The following is a 20,827-nucleotide window of genomic DNA, read 5'->3' on the forward strand; positions in this document are numbered from 1 at the left end:
GAAAAGATGCACCTCGCGTTGTTGTTGTGGGCGCTTCGCTCTTCAGTCTTCACTGCTTAATAAAACCTCTTTTTGACTCTCTTAGAAGATATCTCCCAATTAAACAGATCCAGAATTTTTCGTTGCAGTTGAGCGATATGGATGCCTTGGACTCCGTTTTTGATCCTCTCAGAGATTTCGCCAAGGACAGCGTCCGCCTCGTCAAGAGGTGTCACAAGCCCGATCGCAAAGGTATCATCAATCTCATAGCTGTTTTACTTAGATCTGTATACACTGGGTTATGAAATTTAGGGGTCTAATTTCTGGCTTGTGGTTTAGAATTTACGAAGGTCGCGTTCCGTACTGCAATCGGTTTCGTGGTGATGGGATTCGTCGGATTCTTCGTGAAATTGATCTTCATTCCTATCAACAACATCATTGTCGGTTCTAGTTAGGTAATGATACGAATTCCATATATATGTTTATGATTGTAATGGTCATTTCCCAAATGGATTTCACTTGCTCTTTGTGGCTGAAATTCCGATTCATAACAGTAATACATATTGTGTCCGGTTTGGGAACGATGGGAAATTTGGGTTCTGCATTTAAGATGGTGATTTGGCAAACTGATATGAACATCATGGATTTGAATGTATGAATTTTCACGGAATGGATCAACCTTTAAACTGCTATTGGACGATTCAATTTGTGGGCTTATAATGTTTGCAGTTGTGCTATGAGAAACTTGTATGTGGTAAAAAATTTTAAGCTATTTGGGTAGTAAAGAATTATCATCTATTGTTCTGTGTTCATTGGAATCTAATTCCTATTTCAATTGATAAATAAAGGTGTAAGGTCATTTCTAAAAGTTATGATCTGTTTCACAAATGAAATGAATATATGAAAATAACATCAAATAGATGAAACTGATTTTACATGGTTGGATCAAGTGAAAGCTGCAACTTTTAGTTACCCCTGTTTTTGCATTTGAATCTGCTATGAGGCATGGCATGGGCTTTATGTGTGTGCATGTTTTTTTTAAATATTTATTTTGCAGTGAAGCTTATACAATAAGTATTTATATTTGTAGGTTTTTGGTTTAACCGTGGGATGCAACTAATAACCGATTTGCATCCAAATATTTATGTAGTTGAGAGTGTCCGTGCTATTTTTTTTTTTTTTCAAAGTTATACACACGCACCCAGTGGCACACTTCTTGGTAAAATCATGATAATTTTATGGCATGCTAACTTATATAAGCCACCTACACACACTATTCACAACTGATGTGGGATCCTGAATGACCAGTCCTCCACGCGGCGGACTACATGTACACGACTCATGTGTAGGAGGTTAAGCCCACTCGCACACCGGCTCACCCTCTCGAGCACTTTGGTTTTTTTTTTTTTTTTTTCCAAAGGTGTACACACGCGTCCAGGTGATTCAGTGACAGGATACACCCTTTGATAAAACTATATTAATTTTATCAAGACATGCTAACTAATATAAGGATAATAGACTAAAACTCCCATTGAGATTTGTCATAATGCGCGAGTTGGCCTATGTTATTTTATAACCTTTCTATTTGGTCCCTTGATTGAATTCTGATTTGTTAACAGTTGTGTCCGAAATCACTAATTTCGGGCAGTAGTTATACATGAAATGAGAATATTTCCACACACTCGTAAATGTTTGAAATATCCAGACTCTATTTTTCTCTCTCATCTTCTCCTCCTCTAAAAAAAAAATAATAAAAAAAAACCTTTGCTTTCTCATCGAGTCGATCATGGGTAGTCACAATGAAAATGAGATTTATGAAAGGTTTAAAAAATGCTTTATGGATCCCAAGGAAATCACTCAAAAGCTTCTTCGGTTATTAATCTCTAATTATTGCTATTATTATTAGCTTATGTTTTCTGATTTTGGTTTCCTTAAGCTCATGAGTACATGTTTTGCATTTTGATGATTTCCTTGTGACCTATATTTTCACATGCTTATCTGATTTAATTTGGGTTTTGAATTTGCTGGATGGGAAGGGTATGCCACTTCAGCATTATATAACTGGTTCACTTAAAATGTATTGAATTTGCAAACGTGTAAAGCAGAGTGCCTCTTTGTCACAACAAAAATCATCTGATCAAAATTTGCTGAACCTCCTAACAAGTATTCTTATTTCTGCATTTTTATAGATGTCTAATTAGCATATAAACTGATTGTATTTTCATCCATAATTACAGGCCTTGCGGATTATTGACAATGCAACAGTATGTAACCGGTTCAGTTGAAACTTGTGTTTAAAAGGAATGCTTATCATTTTGTTAATCGAGTGTAGGGTTGGGGATTGGTTGAAACTTATATTCAGGGATATACTTTAGGAACATTGCACCTTTTTTGTGCGACGAATGTCAATTTAGTAATATCTCTATGTTAGTGCGACGAATATCAATTTAGTAATATCTCTACGTTAATCTCAAAGTCTCATCTCATCACTACACAAATATAAGATTGTTGGGCAGTAGTAAAACAAAACTACAAAGCGCTGCCACAACTCGTAATTAGTGGTTGTTTGGTATTATTGAATCTTGGTTTGGGGATGATTTTTTTTTTTTAAATTGATTTAAAGTTAAATTTAAAATAGTTAAATAGTTTTTTAATTTTATCTAAAATAATATTTTCTTAAAAAATAATTTTTAAATTTCTCAGTCATATAAATATTTAATAATTATTAAAATTAAATAATTCATAAATAGTATTGACAATAAATATATGGACTTTTGCTTGAAGCACGATGGCTTTTATTAATTCAATTTGAAGAGTGATTTCCATCTATAAAAGTATACGGAAACTTATACGTAATAATATAAATTTTGTTCTTCATAATTCATAAAGAAAGTACCTTTTTTTTTTTTTGGTGGTAATAATACCTTGTGTGAGGCACAGCCCATAGACGAAGCTTCTACCTCATATTGATCTGTATATTTGATTTGGACTTAGTTGGGCATGTACCCAACCCAAGTATATTTGTGAGGTGTACCCAATACTCAACTTGCTAAGCCTAATATTATTTTGCTTATGATCCTTGGAAAAGAGCGCTCGCTGGCTGGCTGGGAACTAATCATCAATGTTTCCTGATACCTGATATTTGAGAACAAGATCCGAACTTGAAAGAAAAAAAAAAGAGGAATTGTAGTGATCTAAACAGAGAAAGTACAAGAAGAAAGTAATTTTCATCATAATCCAATCAAATTTCATTCCATGGAATGATTATTCTGTGTGAGGTTACAATTAACCAAATTCAATTACTGGTTTTATAATACGAGGGTGCAGGGATGTATACATGTTAAACCAATTTACACATTTTCAATATTCACATGCCGATCAACTCTTCTTACTCATTGGACTAAGATGAAGTTGTTGAATTATCAAAAGATTTCTTCCTTACAAGAAGGCAAGTGATGTTTGAAGGATTAGCCTGTGCATTGTCAGGACTGCCCAGCACAAAGTCAGGCCTGTGGAGCGCAAGGTTCATACTATCCTTCCCCATGACCAGTGCAGTTGCATCTAGCAGAACATGCCATGAGTTCCGATGAGCTTCTGAAACCCAATGCATTGAGTAGCGGGTCCCATTCACATCAGCTGGATAAGAGAATAACCCTTTTGGGCTGTGCTTGTTCTTCCTCCTGAAATATTGGCTAAGCTGTGATCCTTTGATCCTCAAATCCAACCAAGTCTCAGGTGCCAAGATCATTTTTGATTCCTTGTATGTGGCAAATTCCCTTATGTAATCCATTTCTTCTGCAATAGTGGACATGTAGAAGTTTCCTCTGAAGAAAGGGTAGCTCTCACCTACTAACATCATTGCATCCTTGTAGTTTGGAGTGAAGAGAACAAGATACTCATCATCAGGTAACCCACAGTGCTTCAAAACTTTGTTTTGAGCTTGGATTTCTGGTATTGAGATAAAGCTCCCTGGAAATGAGGATTTCTTGGTGAGGATATCAAGAAGCCTTGACGGCTCCAATTGTGCTCTACCCAAATCAGGGAGATTGCCTCCAAGGGATGGTGAGGAAACCTCTCTGAAACTACTCCTTGGCGATTTTTTCTTGTCATCAGGTGCAGCCTCTGAAGCCTCTTCATTGATACAAAGAGTAGAGAGATCTATTTTTTCTCCAACAAGAAGACCAGCATATTGGGGGTACTTTGCCAAGACATATTGCTCAACATATTGCATTTCTGATGGAGTTATCGGACCTGACCATCTGAGGTCAAGACCTTGAATTGTTGATATGGCTTCTGCTACAACGTATGCAGGAATTAAGGTATGTGCTTTCTGTTTAATCCAAATTTAATCAAACAATCACAAGTTTAGTAGATTCTTATGTATCAACATCCTATTAAGAAATCGCAGAGATGGTTTTCAGTCTGAAATTTTACCTTCACAACCATACTGCTTGGCCTGCCACTGTCTGTTGGGGATTTGGCTACAGATGCAAAAAGGGATTTTTGGTGTTGACCTTCCACCATGGCCTAATTTTTTTAACATTTCAATTAGATTCTCTATAAACATTGTGCAACCAAACAACATTTTATTGAGTTGAAATTGCTTACCTTTGATCCTGCATGCGAGGTATTCTCTTCTTCTGTGTTGGTTCCTGTGGTAGCTATTCTTACTCCAATCTTGTGAACATATAAAGGATTCTTTTATCCAAGGAAAAAAAGAGACTAATCTGGTAGAATAAAAAGTAGAGGTGTGCCTTTACAGAACTGTTGCAGACTGTCTTTCTGTTGTATATCCAGAAATTTTAGAAAACCAAATGAATAGATAGCAGAAATGACGGAACGGTGGCCACAAGCCAAGCTTGTGGAAACCTCTGTTAACAAAATAAACATGTCCAGGAGAATTCAAGATATTAAAAGTTGACCTCTAGAAAGAGCAAGAAATGGGAAATTTGGAGGAAGAAATGGAGGCGTGTGTGAAGGGTGTTGGACTTGGAATTCTCGGTCCCAGGGCCAGGGGTAACAGAAATTGGCTCAAGTGTAATTGGGCCGTACCTGTTGAGACTCAGTTATTGGGCATTGCTCGGAAGGGTCCTTTTTGTTGACTTTCCTCCCAAATAAAATGCTAAAAGACATTTTGTGAATGAAAAATTGCTGGAGTCATATATAAAATATTTTTGCACAATATTTCTTGTTGAACTTGGGAATAGAAAGACTGGGACAAACTGAACAAAACATTTCTTGTTGTAAAGTTGAATCTGAATGTGGGTTATTAATTAAAAAGAAAAGGTCGCCGAAAATGACAATCGCAATGCTCTAAAACTCGGAACCATGAAACAATTGTTTTGATTTGTTATTCTGACCATGGTTTAGATGATTTTATAGAGGATTAATACATGCAATCTGATATTAGGTTGAGGTTCTGGAATAAAACTTGATTGTACCATTCGTTTGGCTTACGTCCTGACCTCTATCAATCAGAGTCATCATCAAACTCTACTGCAAAAACATATATTAAATTGGGACGAAATATCAGCCTATGGCATGAAAGCAACGTTCTAATGACCTTTTTAACAAGGTAGGCTCATTTAATTGGTGATGGTGATGTTTGATTTTTATATGCTTTGGTGGGAATGCCAAACCTTCATATTCTAAGGACTTGGCTAGTTGGCTCCTGTTGGAACCCTTGCTAGACGCAGAAGAATGGCTTTATTTGCAATTCCAACGAAGATGCATTTCTAGTAGAGGCTAGCTATACATATGGAAATTATATTTCATGGAACTCAATTGTATTGGTTGCAAGACCCTGCACTGTGGACATATTAGCCCCGGTAAAATTTCAGGGGCAAGACGGCTGCTGTTAGTCTTCAAGGCCATTTAGACTCTAATACAGAAGAAAAGTGGAGAAATTAAATTACTCCTTTAGAAGACAACGCCTCAAGCGCAAGACAGCAAAATTTATCAGAAAAAAAAAAATTATAATTTCAACATGACATTAATTTAATGTATGTCTCTCTTCTCATTACATGACTGAATGAAAGAAATGGAATGTGTTGCTCTTCCAGGCCAGCAAAAACTAGTTGCTGCATACACTGTCCTCTTTTTCAGTTTAATGTAACAGAAGGCTCTTATTGGACTTGCAAATTAAAATACACAAATATAGGTAAAATAGACAGTCCTTCATCTAGCCTTCGGAGGACTACAAAGCTTAAACAACACACCCTCTCTTCTTTTAATAGTTAATTGAAGAACAGAAAAGCAATTTATTAAGATTTTCTTTTTAAATTTCAAGAGGGTATGATAGATCATACTATAAGAAAAGGAATTTTGTTCTCACAACATGCAAATAGTTGTTTTCTGAGGTAACAGGGCAACTACAATTTCAATCGGTGGAAATTAATTGGATCTCATTAACAAAAGATATAAATAAATTTATATTAGGACAGAAGTGCAACTTCTAGAATTATAGGGCAACCCAAATCTTGACATGCACCTTCCCTGCGTATATCAACTTCTAGAATGTTGATACATTAGGCGAGCATGTCCATCAATCTGCAGCAGCTCCTACATTCACCAGTTACCACCCTAGAGGAAGGAGCAAGGATATCACTTCCGAGTCTCTTTCTAAGCCTAAGCGTCCACTGAGATACAATTGAGGAAGGTTTTCCTTTTTTTTTTTTTTTTCTGTCGAAGGTAAAGAACACACGCACACGATTTAAAGACAGGATTAAACCACTGTTAAAATCATAACAATTTTAACAGAATCTTTAATCTTATATATAACCCACTCACGCACACTCTTGCTGCACCATAATTTAGTTTTCTAACAAAATGGTATCATTTCTTCATCCACGTTCAGGATATAATGACAATGACACAGGACACCTGTTCATGTTATGGAGTTTTTGAGGATTTTTATGTATCCTGAGGTTCCCACGGCAAGGTTCACCGGTTAGCCTTTAGGCCATTAAATTTTTAAATTCAATTAGACATCAATGCCGACCAGACATCAGAAATGAAACGACTTGTGGGTTTGATGAAAAGTCGAAACTGATTGCAAGCAACCCCACAACCACACACTAGCCTTCTTCAGCCTCACTCAAATGCATCAAGCGAGCCCAAAAAAAGGAGCAAAATGACAACTACGAGCCAACGACTCAGTTTCCTAGAAGTTTCAAGACACTCACCAATCCTAAGAAAAAATTATTGAAAAACCAGCTCTTCCATTATTCTTTTCGTAACTGATACACATGAGCATCATTGACTAGTACAATGGTAACCGCAGCAATTAGGTAACTGGCTAACAGCTCCATGGAAGAAGGTAACACTTGGAACAAAAGCAAAGGCTCATTCCTTCTCAAGAAAATATTAAAGCTTCATAATTACACACGTATTGTCATAGAAAACCCAACCAATACCTTGCAAGGAACAGATGCAATCTTCACAGTGCGCCACTAAAAGGAAGAGGCAAGGGACAAAAAATGCCCTCAGAAGTACCTCATTACCGTTCCCTAACAACTCCTCTTGTTAAGTTTTCACCTCCAAGCTCACCTGAAGCATATACCTATCTGCCTGTTGGCCACAAATCTCTCGGAGGAAATAAAACTACAAAAATAACTGGAAAATAAGTCATACCTTTCCTTGTTTTCATTTTATCACCCATCTCCATCCTTAGACTTCTTAGACTTGCAACCACATCTTCTACTCCATTGCCTGCCTTTCCTCTAACTCTGCATGAGACATGTTATTCTGCGTCTCCAGAATGCACCAACGTTTCATCAAATATGGCTAGCAGCCCAGCCACTCAACATAAAATCTCTGCCAATGCAACCATTCTCACGAAAAAGGAATTTAAGCGTCTATCTAATCTCATTAGGCATAAGGCCCCCCGCAACCTACTTATTTTTGGGCTGGAGCCCCAGTACCTAAAACTCTCCTCAATCAACTCAGGCGGCATCACTGTCCTTCTAGAGGACAATCCTGACAGGATAAGTGCGATCAGAGCAAAATCCAACAGTACTCGAATCTACAAAGTTGAATACCATATACCTGCAAAGAAAGCTTGCAAACTGCTCAAGCATGCAAGGAAAAGTCCAGTTTGTGCACCCCGCTCAGGAAGGTTTCCAAATTCAGCATGCAGACTTGCTTTAACAAATTTACCACCAGAAGCATATGAGCAGAAATGGGATGTGGTGGTGGTGAATGGACCAAGCGGACACTTACCAGCGGCCCCAGGCAGGATGGCTACAATCTACACAGCTAGTATAATAACAAAAGCTCGAAATACAACAGATGCACTAGTACATGATGTAGATCAAACAATTGAGAAGTCGTTTTCCTGGGATTCCCTGTGTGATGAGAACTTAGTTTCATCAAAGGGTAAGCTTTGGAATTTTGAGATCACAGGTAAATCAGATTCTACAAGGTTTTGCAGAAACTGAAGGCGATCTGAGGTGAATGCATAAAGAATCAAGTTCCATCATGTCATGACCATTCTCTGCTGTGCCCAAGTGCATCACCAAAAACATGTATTCAGATGCCACAAATTTTTTCACACACCAGCCATGGTCACGTCAATCAAGGGACACAACCGCACAATATCAAATCACTGCCATGCATTAGAGAACAATTCCAAGAACAAAGTGGAAAGTATATAACTATGTATACATAATCGTGTAAATATATAAAGAAAAATACTTTCAGCCTTGAACCATATGCTGCTTCATTATTTTTACTGAGTTGATTTATGCAGAGAGTAGAAGCACTGAGAATTGCACATTGTTAACTGGTTTGTCAAATGAAAGAACCTTCTATACAAACTTGCAGTTTCTTGCATTTTCTAACTCATTGAACCAACTACTCTAGCGCTCTTAAATCTAAAAATGAATCATCTGTTCCACTAAATTATATAGCAAATGTCTAGGCTTTAGTACTAGCATAAATCATATATACTCAGATAGCTAGTGCAAGTAGCTTGTGTCATGTGTCATGACACACTGCTCTAACATCTGAACAGAGAAAGTATATTGCCATGGATTTCACACAGTGAATAGAATGTGGTAATTACATTGTGTATCATATTTTGATAAATTGCAACATTTCACAATACCAAAAGTAGAAACCAATAATCTCTTTTCTGGAATATGAGATGCGGGATAGTTTCATTTCAGCACAATGAAAGAGTACCGAGCGTCAACAGCTGCCATACCTTGCATTGTCATGATTACAACACAAACCCCAACAGCTGATTTACCAATTCTGGACTGAAGTTCACTAATATCCCTTTTCACTTTTGATGGCAATATCCAATTCAATTGATCTCAAATTCAAAGGTAAGGGGAATCACAGTAGAATATACATGTTAACCTCTCACCATGTCTAGCACCTGCGCTATCTTTCTTCTGCATGATAATCACTATACATCCTTGGCCATCATTCACTTTCACTTGCATCCCGTCGCTGTGTTGAAGAGAAAATATGAAAATGCATAAGCCTAAGGAAATTCATTTATATATCATGAAATAGAGTTTCACAAATTAAAACAATTGATAGCAAACACAAATATAAACTTGTCATCTAAGAAGCAAAAGACTTATTGGCATACCAACTTAAACTAGTGAGACTTTTATCACTGCAAAGGTGTGTTACTTTTCCCTCCAAGATAGAGCTGCATGAACAGTACATAACTTAGCAACTATATTGCTGTGAACTTGAGAGTTCCCACTCCAATCCGGGGGAAATGGAAACCAAATTTGTAGCAGCCACGAGCCACGCATTCAGAAGCATTTTGAATGAAAGTTTAATCTATGGCATTCCAATCCAATTAATAACTAGCTAATTTTTCTCTAACTCAAATTTTGCTGGTTCAGACACAATTTCCCCCTATGTCAGAACTCAATCCATTCCATTTCAAAACTCCAAAAAAGGGGTATAATTTTGTAATTGTAAGTTGCTTTTAGTAGGTTATGCACAATTAGGTCCCACTATCTGCAGATGTGGACAGTCATGTAATTGGAAAATAGTGGAAATGAATTATAGTTGGCAAGATGAAACAAGTATGGATTTCAATAATCTTAAACATCTCTAGCATGAAAACAGAAAATATCAAATGATATGTAACACAGTACACAATAACTTGGTGCTTACCATTCTTTTACTGATGTAAGGCTTTATTTTAAGAGGCATCTCAGAATGACTTTCAACCTTGGGTAATTTTTGTTTCTCCTTCTCAAACTCTTTTCTAGATTCCTTCCTACTTCCTGATTGCCAAACTCTACCAAAATTGGGAAGCCAGTTATCATCGCAGTCACTCTTGACAATTTCTCCTCTCTTTTCCATCTCCAGCTCAATTTTTCTCCTTTCTGCCCAAGCAGCTCCCACCCTTTTTGGATTTAATTTTTTCCCTGGCTTGTTCGAGAGGGAGATGAAGCTAGATGAAATTGGTTTCAATTCAGCACTTAGATGATTTTCTTCAGTTGCTTCAAACCAAGGAGGAGGTCCTCCAGTGTGCACATTCCCTCCAGCCTTCTTGGGAGGAGTGGCAGAAGTTTGAGTGATATTATGCGAACCTGACAAGATAATTACAAGATTAGGATTGCCTTCAAAAGAAACACCATGCTAATAACACTCCAAACTTCTTGCATAGCATAACTTCATTCCACAATACATGCGAATCAAATGACATATGGTATCTAGATGAGTAGGTTAAGAAAGTAGATAGGAGGAGGAGAGGGAAGGGGGTGCGGGGGATGAGGAAAAAGAACAAACCAAACATAGTCAAAGATGATTACCTTGTGAACTGGTCACTCCATTTACCATCCCTCCACCCTGATAACCTTGGCTCACCTATACCAAAGAGAAAAAAATCATAAATTTCATTTCTTAGAGCTTCAAGCATACAGCAGAAAAGAAATATTGTTTGGATAAGCATCAATCATAATAGAACATGCAATGGCATGCAGATGTCAAGGGGCATCTAGAAGAAGCATATTGTCAAAGAAATAAAAGGCACATATTATACTGTTCAAATATGAAATGGGATATGAATGTATTGCAATACCTGACCATACAGCAGAACTACAATATGAAAACTGGACCAGGAAATACAAGTCATTGTTTGCACTTTGCACAAGTTAATAAGTAACAGTAGACAGTTAATAAATACACTTATTAACAATAGTACAATACTAAATAGTATAATATGCAAAGAACATGACATCACCACATACATATGTATGCACTTACCCCTCAAGTAAATGATCAGAAAATTAGTACCAGGATGGTATGAAAGTAGTTAACAGACTAATGACAACATCCATGAAAAAATGCTAAACAAGGATTTACATTGTATAGTTTTCTGTGCACCTAAACCACCTCCGAAGACAGAAAAGTGAAAAAACAAAATGTGGTCTTAGCTGCCCTCAATCTCTGTACAGTGCCCAAAACAATCATCTAAAGGAAAAGAATGTGTACCAAAAACCTGGGGGTCTCTATATCACCTCGTCAGATACTCAACAGATCTCCCAAAAGTGTGGCATTTATTGACAGAATAAAAAAGCAAAACCTAGATTCAAAGACATCACCAGCCATCTACTATATAAGCTGCAAATTACATTCTGAGAAGTGAGAACCCAACTGTTAATCTTAAATGGTTTTACCTAATGATGGCAACAAAAAATGACAAAATGATAATTAAAAATCTATGTCAAGAATATATAAACTACAACGTCCAATTTTAGCCACCCAGCCAAAAAAGATTCAAAGTAACAAATAAATTTCCAATTTCTGGAAAGAAACAAAATCCGTACAGGAAGCATGTGAAGGACATAACTCACCCCTCTATAACTAAGATCAGAGGAAGATATTAAATTCTTATAAGGGAGAGGCTGTTGGCTATTCCAGTCAACTGCATAATCCAAACACAAAAAACATACCAAAAGAACAGAGTAGTGATTACAACCTCCATGCGGGAAAGCTCAACATAAAGCAAGCAAAATAGTTCATTGAAAAAAAAACATATCAAATAAACAAATTATTCATACCTGCTAAATCATTTGAAATCCATGCATCCGCAGGAATAGAAAAGATGGCATCATGTACAAATGGCCCAACATTCGTATCTGCTGACAGTCCTGAATGGGATATCTGATACTCATTCGTGAAATAATGTAAAGGCATAACACCATTAGAAAGATTTGATTTTATAGGATCAAAAGTACAGTTTTCAAAGTCATTTATATTTTTGTTCTTGAGTTCATTTCGGATATCATTTGAAGGTCCAACTTGCAGCATATTAGATCTGTCATTGGATGGTGCAGCCTCATTCACCAGTGATTTGCAATTCTTTTCCCACTACAATTACCAAAAAAATGACCACTAGTCAGTAAACCATTTGTATCTTTTATGTTATTACATCCTTTTCTACATTTTTTTTTCATGGAACCAAGAAAAAAAAATGCTACAAAATATCAAGTAATATCTTCTTTCCTCTCCTGAATCCTTTCCACAACTAGTTCATCATATTTGAACCACAGAAATCCCATGCAACGAAAATTCAACAGCCATAATATGAAAAATGATGATACCTTAGCCACATCAGCTTCCAAGATTCGATAAGCATCCATGTGATTCATCTCACCACCATATTTCCACAGGAAATGCTTCAAGTTCTTCACATGATCCTCACTTGCCAGATGATTTATTGCATTAGCACTGCTTTTTTAGGAAGGAAAAGATATATATAATATAAATCTAAGAAGATTCATTGTATTACCACTTAGAAAACAACATCAAAAAGACTAAAAGAGTATGCATGGTTGAAGAAATAAAAGAAAGCACAAATTAGAAAATTTTCATTTCATTAATTTGGCTTCAAAAATTTCACTAAGCTAAGGCAACCCACTCTGGACCAAATCCATATAAAAACTCCCCTTTCTTCTAAACATAAATTCATTCAATTTCACATTCTCTTGGTAACTAATATCAAATTCTTCATTGTGAGAATTAAACTGAACTGTCCACAGTTTCGTAGAAATCAAGAAAACTGTGCAAAAAAATAGTACAATTAATCCACAAGAAAAGCAATTGCAGAAGGACATTAAACGAAGTGACCAACAACACGGAATTTTAAATAAACAGTTAAAAAAAAAAGAAAATTAAAAATCTTCATTTGATGCAAAGCAATTCAAACCCTCACCACGCAAAGGAGCTGCTTATCTCATCGATATCAGCATCGCAAAAGACGCACCAGAAGCGATTACGAGAGGCGTGCTCGGGGCGCAGGACACTAGGGTTTTTAAGGAAGAACCGAATGTCGGCGAGCTTGCTCTGGAATCGAGAGAGAAAAGCAGAGAGAGACTTCTTGTGGTTAGGAAAGTACTTATGGCGATGTCCTTTGTCGTGATTCAGATTGCAAACCTTGCAAAACTCGAATTCACACTTCTTCTTATTATTGTTAATTTTCTTCTCGTTCATGGCGTTCATTTTGGAATTAGGGTCAGGGTTAGCTTTCTGAATCTTTGTGTGATCATCAGTTTATCTATTTCTTACCAAGAATCAAAGACTGCAGATTTCAGCCCCTCAAATCGGAACTGGCCTGGTCTCTATGAACGATACTTCATACTGAAAGGCTAGAACGCACCGTTTCGCCATTCACCGACTTATCGCAGACGTTGGGTGCATAAAAGCCCCTCGTTTTATTAGTCCCCGTTACCCGCCAATTTCCAAATCTCCCGATGGAAAATTTTGCGCTATTAGTATTTAGTAGAAAAAATTATAGAATCAAACAACATTTATGTAACGATCGGTCAAGTAAGTCATGACACTTCTATCTTTCTCAATTAATTTATTTTCATGTCCGATCAATCAATTATGGAAGCGATCTTTCTCATTAGAAATTTGATAAAAAATTATAGAGATATAAAGAAAGATCTACACATGATTTTTATCCATTTGTATAATGCTTGTGATAGTATTCCAATAAATATCTTATAGAGAGTTTTAAAACAAAAAAAGGTATCTAGTATGTACATACAAGTGTTAAAAGATATGTATGAAGTAGTAATTACTATTGTGTGCACAGTAGAAGGGGACACAAGAGATTTTTCTATTTCAGTTGGATTACACCAAGGTTCAGCTGTACGCCCTTACCTTTTTACGCCCTTACCTTTTTACATTAGTTTTAGATGAATTGACGAAACATATATAAGAGAGTATCTCTTAGTACATGATGTTTGCGGATGATATAGTTCTGATAAATGAAACGCAAGAAGTAGTCAATAGAAAATTAGAGTTTTGGAGAAGTGCTCTAGAGTAAAAAAGCTTTAAGTTAAGTAGAACGAATATAAAATACATGTATTGCAAGTTCAATGAAGAGCGAACTGGTGATAGGGAAAGAGTTAGTTTGGATAGAGTGGTACTGACCAAAAGTAGTCACTTTAAATATCTTAGCTCAATCCTTCAAGTAGATGAGGGATGTGAGGAGTATGTTAGTCATAGGATTAAAGCTGGATGGTTGAAGTGGAGACGTGTCACGGGAGTTTTATGTGATTGCAAGATTCCTAATAAGTTGAAAGGAAAATTTTACCATACAACCATACGACTGGTAATGTTTTATGGTAATGAGTGTTGGGCACCGAAGGAGTCGTATGTGTCTAAGATAAGAGTTGCGGAGATGAGAATATTAAAGTGAATGAGTGGCCATACTAGACTATATAAAGTCCGTAATGAGAGTATTAGAGAAAAGGTATGAGTGGTGTCAATTAAAGATAAATTGAGAGAAGAAAGATTGAGGTGGTTTGATCATGTGAAACGTAGACATATGAAGGCTCCAGTTAGACAAACAAAACACATTAGGTTAAAGGATAGAAAGAAAAGAAGGGGTAAACCTAAACTGACTTGAAGGAGAATAGTACAACATAACCCAGAAACATTACAAATTTTCGATGATTTAACCCAAAATCGTTTAGAGTGGAGAAAGAGAATCCATAGAGCCAACTCTAAATTTTTTTGATAAAGTCTGAGTTGAGTTGAGTTGATTTAAGTTGAGTTTTATAAAGTTTTTAAATTAAGAGAATATTTGACTTAACTTATAAATTAAAAAATCACTTAAAATAATTTTAAAATTACTCTTTTTATAAAGTAAAAAATTAATAATTTTTAAAAATATTAACACTATAGCCATTTTAACAACTACAAAATTCAATTATATATTCTTTTTTGTTTAATTTTAAATAATTTTATAAAATAATTAATTATTTTTTAAATTAATATATAAGTTAAAAAATATATTTTAAGCTAAAAATTAAAAGTAAGTAATCAAACTAAACATTCCCTTAAATCAATCTATTTTAATTATAAAACTAAATAAAGAATATTGTTTTGTTCGTATTTTAAAAATATTTTCTACTAAATAAACTCATTTATTTTAAAATGAGAAAATTGAAATTAAATTTAAACCCTTTTTTTAAGATTTTCAAATAAGACTAAATTAGTTTGATGGTTAATTTGCACCCCTAGCTAGTAGGTAGAAAAATTGTGCTAAAAACAATATCAATATTATTTTTTATATTGATTCTATCATGATATTAGTTGATATGAAATTATTCTTTCTTTTTTTTTATATAATTGACTGATTAGATTAGAATTCGATTTGAAATCTTAAGGTATTGAAGAAGACCCTAACGTCATTAAATTAAAGCTAGTTGGTTGTCCTTTTTAATTGTCTTTTACCCCACAAGAATGAAGCAGAGGAGGGAGAGAGAGAGAATTTGGCTTTGCAATACTATTTTCTTCTAAGCTATAACATCCACTAGTAATACAATTAAAAATATTTATTAGTTACTTTTATATATGTTAGAGCGAGGGTGGAATATAAATAGATGAACATAGTATAGCTTCAGCAGATCTTTTTCTGATGTAGACTGCAGATAAGAAAAAGATCTGCATGATGACCTGACCTCTATTCTGCAAATATTTCTTTTTAAATTTCCATTGTTGAAAATGATACAGCTCCCTCATCCCTTTTGCTAGCCAGTCTCAATATATTGCAATAGTGTGACTCACATACATTTTCACATGGTTTGAGATCAAGAGCTTGAGTCCCACCATGAACTAATATTTCCTGACATATCTAAAGTGAGTTGCCCTGTTCTTTTTGATTGGTCTAGACATGACTTGAATGAACAATATATACCTTCAACATTTCATATTTTTCCCTTTTTTTTTCTTTTTGGGAAGGGGGAGGTTATGTTTTACAATGAAAAGGTAGGAGAAGAATCTTGTTTGAGGGAAATTAACTTACCTTACTTAGGTAACAGAAAGTGAAAATTGAAAAATGAATTCTCACATGAAATGATATGAACACCACCATATTTTGTCCCCTCTTAAATCTAATACTTCCTTTATGCTTCCTTCCAAAATTTAACTAAATGATTGGCACTGTCTTACGAACCCAGACCAGATTCTCTTCTGCTATTAGCAGTAATAATGCATCAGCAATAAAAAGATGATATCTTACTGAGTTTTATCGTCAGATAGTGCATTTAAAATGTAAAGGAGAAGCTTAATTTGTAATTAATGTTCATAATGCAAAAATTACTACAAGTATATGGATTTGATGGGCTACTTATCTCTTGTGAAGTTGATAAAAGACCTGTCAGTTTCAGGAACAGGTAACTTCAGAGAAAACCTGGTATGGGGGACATTTATAGACACCAAAGTATGGCAATGGGATAAGGGGAGGGTCCTGAGTCCTCTCTACAATTCATTTTAAGTGCTGGATCGATGATTCTGACATATCTACATCAAAATTTTCCAGTAGAAATACAGTATCGGTTCATGATAACATGTGGACAATCTGAAAAGACAAATGTTAAGGTTTTGTCATAATGACTAGTTTGATGGCTCAGCAACTATGTCCTACAACTTTATCTTTGGTCATCAACTTTATGGATGAGTTGATAGCTCTTGCATTTCCCTGATTGTATCCAAATAAAAGATACAAGACAAGGCCCCATAATGCAAGTGGCCATATGTCGGAGTACGGTTCGTGATTAGTATGATTATCATTTAATTATGCAACTCAATTAGGATACCGTCAATAAATAGTGTTTTTTTTTTTTTTTTGGTTAGTTTCCAGCACCAAAGATTTGCATTCCCATCATTGGCATCCCACATCACATGCAAAGAAGATAATTGCATTTTTCTTCCTCCTTAATTACTGAGATACTGATATTTATCCAACTTAGCAGTAGATTTAGAACACACGATGAAGGGATTTCAACCGCGTCTGCGCTTATAGCAAAGATCATCATTACAGAACAGCACGGAGCAATATTGTTAAAACTTTAAGCATTTAAAAGCTTGAAAGCGATCCTAATGTCTGGTTCAAGTTGTGTGATTAACAGTTGTTTATTGCATACATAAGCATGACAAGAATTGGTTACAAGTGAAAAAAGGTAATTTTTTTTTTTTTTAATATTCTTCAATTAGGTTGAGCACTCAAAAAGGTTCTGCAGCCAAATTAAGAACGTGGTATTGATACTAATAGATTAGGATTAGCTTTATTTCTTCTCATGTTCTCTTTGGTGTTGGCAAATGTAATTTTCAGAAGGACCTAATTTTTGAAACTTGAAGAACACTCTGCCCCCACAGGATTATGTCTTGACCTCAGGAAAAGAATCAAGGGCAGTGAATTATTGGAGGCACCCATGACAGATTAACTGTATTAGAGCTACATATTTGGAGGTTGCTGACAAATCAAGCTAATATGTTTCTGGAGAAATCTTGAAAGGGGGGTTACTGTTCCCCTACTCGGGCTGATTTCAGTTAGGTCATCATCCTATGCAGAAAATGCCGGGTTTGTGTTAGATCCCAGACAAGGATAGTGGGTGTTTGGTTTCTGATGAGCAAAAGTTAACAACTTAAATACAAGTAGATGCAGCTATCCTTTTGTGTCCTGTTCTTGATGAATTTTCTTGCTTTTTGTTCTGATTCATTTGCCTTTCTATCAAAATCAAGGTTCTGAACTTGACTCTGATAGGCATCAGGTTTGACTCGTTTAGGCTGCACTATCTGTTCCAAGTTCGAAAATATCTACGAAAATTAAAATTGCAATGAACTTGGTCACAAGCACCATACATTGATGTTTGATGGCAGCAGAGAGCACAAGTTCAAGGACATAAACAAATCCATTGTTTTTCCCCTTTTGGTTAATTTGCCAGTCCTGCTTGCAGAGAGAGGTTTGTTCTGAGCTGAATTCCTTTTCAATCCTTGATAGTTGAATATATTAGGCAGTGAAGTCCCAAGCCGAAAGTCATTTCTATTTAAAACTATAAAGAGCTAAAGTCGTTTCTATTTAAAACTATAAAGAGCTATAAGCACTTGATTATTTTTGACTACGCAAGTGTCATATCAAATTATATACAACGCAATCTGCATTGGCCGACTTTCTAATTTTTTAACAAATTTTAATCCATTTGTAATTCTTTTTTCAGCTTTTGATGGTGCAATTAGGATAAGAATTTGAGTTATCAGTTGGTTCGGCAGTCTTGCTTTCAGGTTGATTGTTGACAGATATGGCAGCCTATCTACTTGGGCATATATTTTTCTTGATCTCTTAACATTCCCATTTCCCACCGACTAATGTGTGTGTCGGCCTATCAACTTCCATACAATTTTCTGTGTCCATCTACAGTCTGCTCCAACGAATTTGTTTCATGCTCAAACCCACTAGCTAGGATGCAAATGCCACTTGAAATACAAGATTTGAATATTCAAAGTGTCGGGAAGAAGATTCAACTCCCATCTAAAATCTTCTTAGGCGTGCGATTGAAACTCAATATATTTGATAGAATGAAGTGTATATTTGGTAGAATTTAATTGAACATTATAAAATGTAATCAAATAAACATTTAATAAAAAAATTATTAAAAAATAATTTACGTCAATACATTAATTACATTCAATTAATTAGGCTGTGCCAAATATCCACTAAGTTCATTCCCTAAAAAAGATACTAAGTGCATGTACATGGTAGACAGTGGGAATTATAGGCCGATAATGACTTGTTAACATCTAATTGAAGTTTCCTTATGCTAGCCGTGTCACCATCATATGAAGTTATCAATATTCTGGAAATTAATGTATTATGATTGAAGAACATAGGAATGATCAAGAAAGTGGTAAGAACACCAATCTTGGACTTAAATCACCGAATTAAACGCGGCAAATGCATGATCATCCAAATATTTATCTAGGTTTTGCTGAAAGTACGCTACTAAGTCAGTGATGATCAAAAGCCCAAGACAAATACAGATTTCTTTTTTTTTTTTTTTTTTCAGATTATCCATTTTGAACTTGAAACATGTTATCTGGGTTTCAAATAAATTCTTGAGTCATATAATTATTAATCAAACGCATCACAATTAATGATGAAAATTGGGGAAAACAAATTATGGGCACTGCAAACTTTTTTCATGCCACTTATGTTGTGTCCTTGATCTTTATCCTTTAATTCTTCTGTTCTGGTGAAGGAAGGAGGAATCCAATACCCAAATATTCAAACTCAACAATTTGGCCCCTATAGAATAATATCTTTCTTATCTTGTCTTCAAGGGTTTCAAATCTCATCACAAAAGCATATATTAATTTAAGGCTTGAACCTTTGCCTGCAAGATTGGCAAGTGATCTCCATGCACGTAGAATCCATCTGCCTTGTTGCTTTCTCCTTCATTCTTTCCGCTTTTTCCACCTCCTCTCTAGCCCTTTGCCACATACTTCTTGCCCTTGCAAACTCCGATTGCGCCAACTCCATCTCCCTTCTTGTCAGCTCCCTCACTCTCTCTGCATAAGCTTTTTCAATGGCAGCCAATCTAATTTGCTCCGCCGCCTGCCATTTCAAAGCCTCCACGCAGCTCGTATCCGCTTTATTCCCATCACTGAAATCACAAATGGGACCTGTTAAAACACAGTTAGATGGTGCCTGGATTGGACTAAGACTGATTGATAATTTCAAGTCTAGCGATGGCGCCCCTCCAATTTGATGATGATGATCTGACACCATCGCCGATGATGATCGATACCTCAACGAAGAAGATTCCGGACGCCTAGACGACATGTGTGAATAAGAACAAGAAGAAGCTGCTAGAGAGTGTTGAGAAGGAAGCAGCTGCAACTCTTTCTGATCATCCTCTTCCATTGAAACCCCAAGAAAAAAAAAGAAAGAGGCTTAAGCTCTCAAAGGAACTGTTAAGGTGGCAAAGACCGGTGCCTATATATAAAAATCATACCAAACCAAATTACCATTAAACCCATGGTCCCCATGCAAAATGACTTAACCACCTTCAACACAAATGAAATGACAATAACAACCCTCGCTCCTCATACTTGACGCTCACATCTTCTACCACAATGGCTAAATGTGGGTAAAAGTAAAGGGTGTTTTGGGTACAGTGTGAATTCCGTTATAGAAAGAGCCAAAAAAGAAGATAAATAACGGATCACGTTATTGAGCTATGAGTAGCCATCTTTTTTTGTCGCAGTACTGTAGCGAAGTGTTGGTCTCTGCTTTTGCTCGTCTTTTCAATTTAATTAATTTATTATTGACTTGATCATCTCTTTTAAGATCTTTTAAATTGCGATGAGAGGAGATGAGGATGGAGGGGTGTGGCCTATGGGTGTGTAATAATTAGAGTCGCACGTGCGCGAAGTGTTGTTAGAAGGTAAGAGATTTTATTTATTAAAAAAAATTAAAAAAGGAAAGAAAAAAAATATTGGGTGCTTTGGACATGGATTTAAGCTTTTATGGTAGGCCTAAGGTTGTCGGGCCCTCATAGGAAAAAAGTGCTCCACT

At 35.8% G+C, this 20,827-nt stretch overlaps 5 protein-coding genes across 12 annotated transcripts; 2 read left to right on the top strand and 3 right to left on the bottom strand.

Moving 5' to 3' along the window:
* Nucleotides 1-8: 8 nt before the first annotated feature.
* Nucleotides 9-4,600, top strand: LOC110656355 (protein transport protein Sec61 subunit gamma-1). 6 transcript variants are annotated; one of them, XR_009145731.1, is made up of 5 exons: nt 9-231; nt 319-434; nt 3,466-3,739; nt 3,852-4,298; nt 4,388-4,600. XR_009145731.1 is itself a non-coding variant. In XM_058140122.1 (3 exons), exons 1-2 carry the CDS (start codon nt 138-140, stop codon nt 432-434), a joined length of 210 nt encoding a protein of 69 aa, XP_057996105.1. In that variant the 5' UTR covers nt 9-137; the 3' UTR covers nt 3,466-4,600. The 6 variants fall into 6 exon arrangements, 3 of the variants coding, with proteins under 3 accessions (XP_057996105.1, XP_021668772.1, XP_021668771.1); XR_009145729.1 differs by having other exon boundaries at nt 3,852-4,600; XR_009145730.1 differs by having other exon boundaries at nt 3,466-3,714; nt 3,852-4,600.
* LOC110656353 (uncharacterized) lies at nt 3,204-4,732 on the bottom strand. Its single transcript, XM_021813078.2, has 3 exons — nt 4,588-4,732; nt 4,414-4,506; nt 3,204-4,309 (listed from the first exon to the last, which is right to left on the bottom strand). Exons 2-3 carry the CDS (start codon nt 4,501-4,503, stop codon nt 3,380-3,382), a joined length of 1,020 nt encoding a protein of 339 aa, XP_021668770.2. The 5' UTR covers nt 4,504-4,506; nt 4,588-4,732; the 3' UTR covers nt 3,204-3,379.
* A 2,423-nt stretch (nt 4,733-7,155) lies between these two features.
* LOC110656357 (probable methyltransferase At1g27930) lies at nt 7,156-8,761 on the top strand. The gene is given in 1 exon segment (XM_021813083.2): nt 7,156-8,761. A coding segment is annotated over 1 exon segment (960 nt). The 5' UTR covers nt 7,156-7,457; the 3' UTR covers nt 8,418-8,761.
* Nucleotides 8,762-8,853: 92 nt separating this feature from the next.
* LOC110656356 (TITAN-like protein) lies at nt 8,854-13,748 on the bottom strand. 3 transcript variants are annotated; one of them, XM_021813081.2, is made up of 7 exons: nt 13,172-13,748; nt 12,561-12,687; nt 12,018-12,327; nt 11,811-11,881; nt 10,767-10,821; nt 10,123-10,544; nt 8,854-9,435 (listed from the first exon to the last, which is right to left on the bottom strand). In XM_021813081.2, exons 1-7 carry the CDS (start codon nt 13,456-13,458, stop codon nt 9,409-9,411), a joined length of 1,299 nt encoding a protein of 432 aa, XP_021668773.1. In that variant the 5' UTR covers nt 13,459-13,748; the 3' UTR covers nt 8,854-9,408. The 3 variants fall into 3 exon arrangements, with proteins under 3 accessions (XP_021668773.1, XP_057996103.1, XP_057996101.1); XM_058140120.1 differs by having other exon boundaries at nt 12,561-12,660; nt 13,172-13,703; XM_058140118.1 differs by having other exon boundaries at nt 12,561-12,690; nt 13,172-13,703.
* Nucleotides 13,749-19,339: 5,591 nt separating this feature from the next.
* Nucleotides 19,340-20,219, bottom strand: LOC110656358 (protein indeterminate-domain 16). The gene has a single exon (XM_021813084.2). It carries the CDS (start codon nt 20,171-20,173, stop codon nt 19,625-19,627), a length of 549 nt encoding a protein of 182 aa, XP_021668776.2. The 5' UTR covers nt 20,174-20,219; the 3' UTR covers nt 19,340-19,624.
* Nucleotides 20,220-20,827: the final 608 nt, after the last annotated feature.

Source organism: Hevea brasiliensis, chromosome 17 (assembly GCF_030052815.1).
Source record: "Hevea brasiliensis isolate MT/VB/25A 57/8 chromosome 17, ASM3005281v1, whole genome shotgun sequence".
Lineage (NCBI taxonomy): Eukaryota > Viridiplantae > Streptophyta > Magnoliopsida > Malpighiales > Euphorbiaceae > Hevea > Hevea brasiliensis.

Coding starts and splice junctions, on each gene's coding strand:
- LOC110656353 (XM_021813078.2), bottom strand. CDS start 4,503: ATGGTGGAAGGTCAACACCAAAAATCCCTTTTTGCATCTGTAGCCAAA. Junction 4,310..4,413: donor CAAGCAGTATGGTTGTGAAG/GTAAAATTTCAG, acceptor TGGATTAAACAG/AAAGCACATACCTTAATTCC.
- LOC110656356 (XM_058140118.1), bottom strand. CDS start 13,458: ATGAACGCCATGAACGAGAAGAAAATTAACAATAATAAGAAGAAGTGT. Junction 11,882..12,017: donor GATTTCAAATGATTTAGCAG/GTATGAATAATT, acceptor TGGATTATGCAG/TTGACTGGAATAGCCAACAG. Junction 9,436..10,122: donor CTTACATCAGTAAAAGAATG/GTAAGCACCAAG, acceptor TCTTCAACACAG/CGACGGGATGCAAGTGAAAG.
- LOC110656358 (XM_021813084.2), bottom strand. CDS start 20,173: ATGGAAGAGGATGATCAGAAAGAGTTGCAGCTGCTTCCTTCTCAACAC.
- LOC110656355 (XM_058140122.1), top strand. CDS start 138: ATGGATGCCTTGGACTCCGTTTTTGATCCTCTCAGAGATTTCGCCAAG. Junction 232..318: donor TCACAAGCCCGATCGCAAAG/GTATCATCAATC, acceptor CTTGTGGTTTAG/AATTTACGAAGGTCGCGTTC.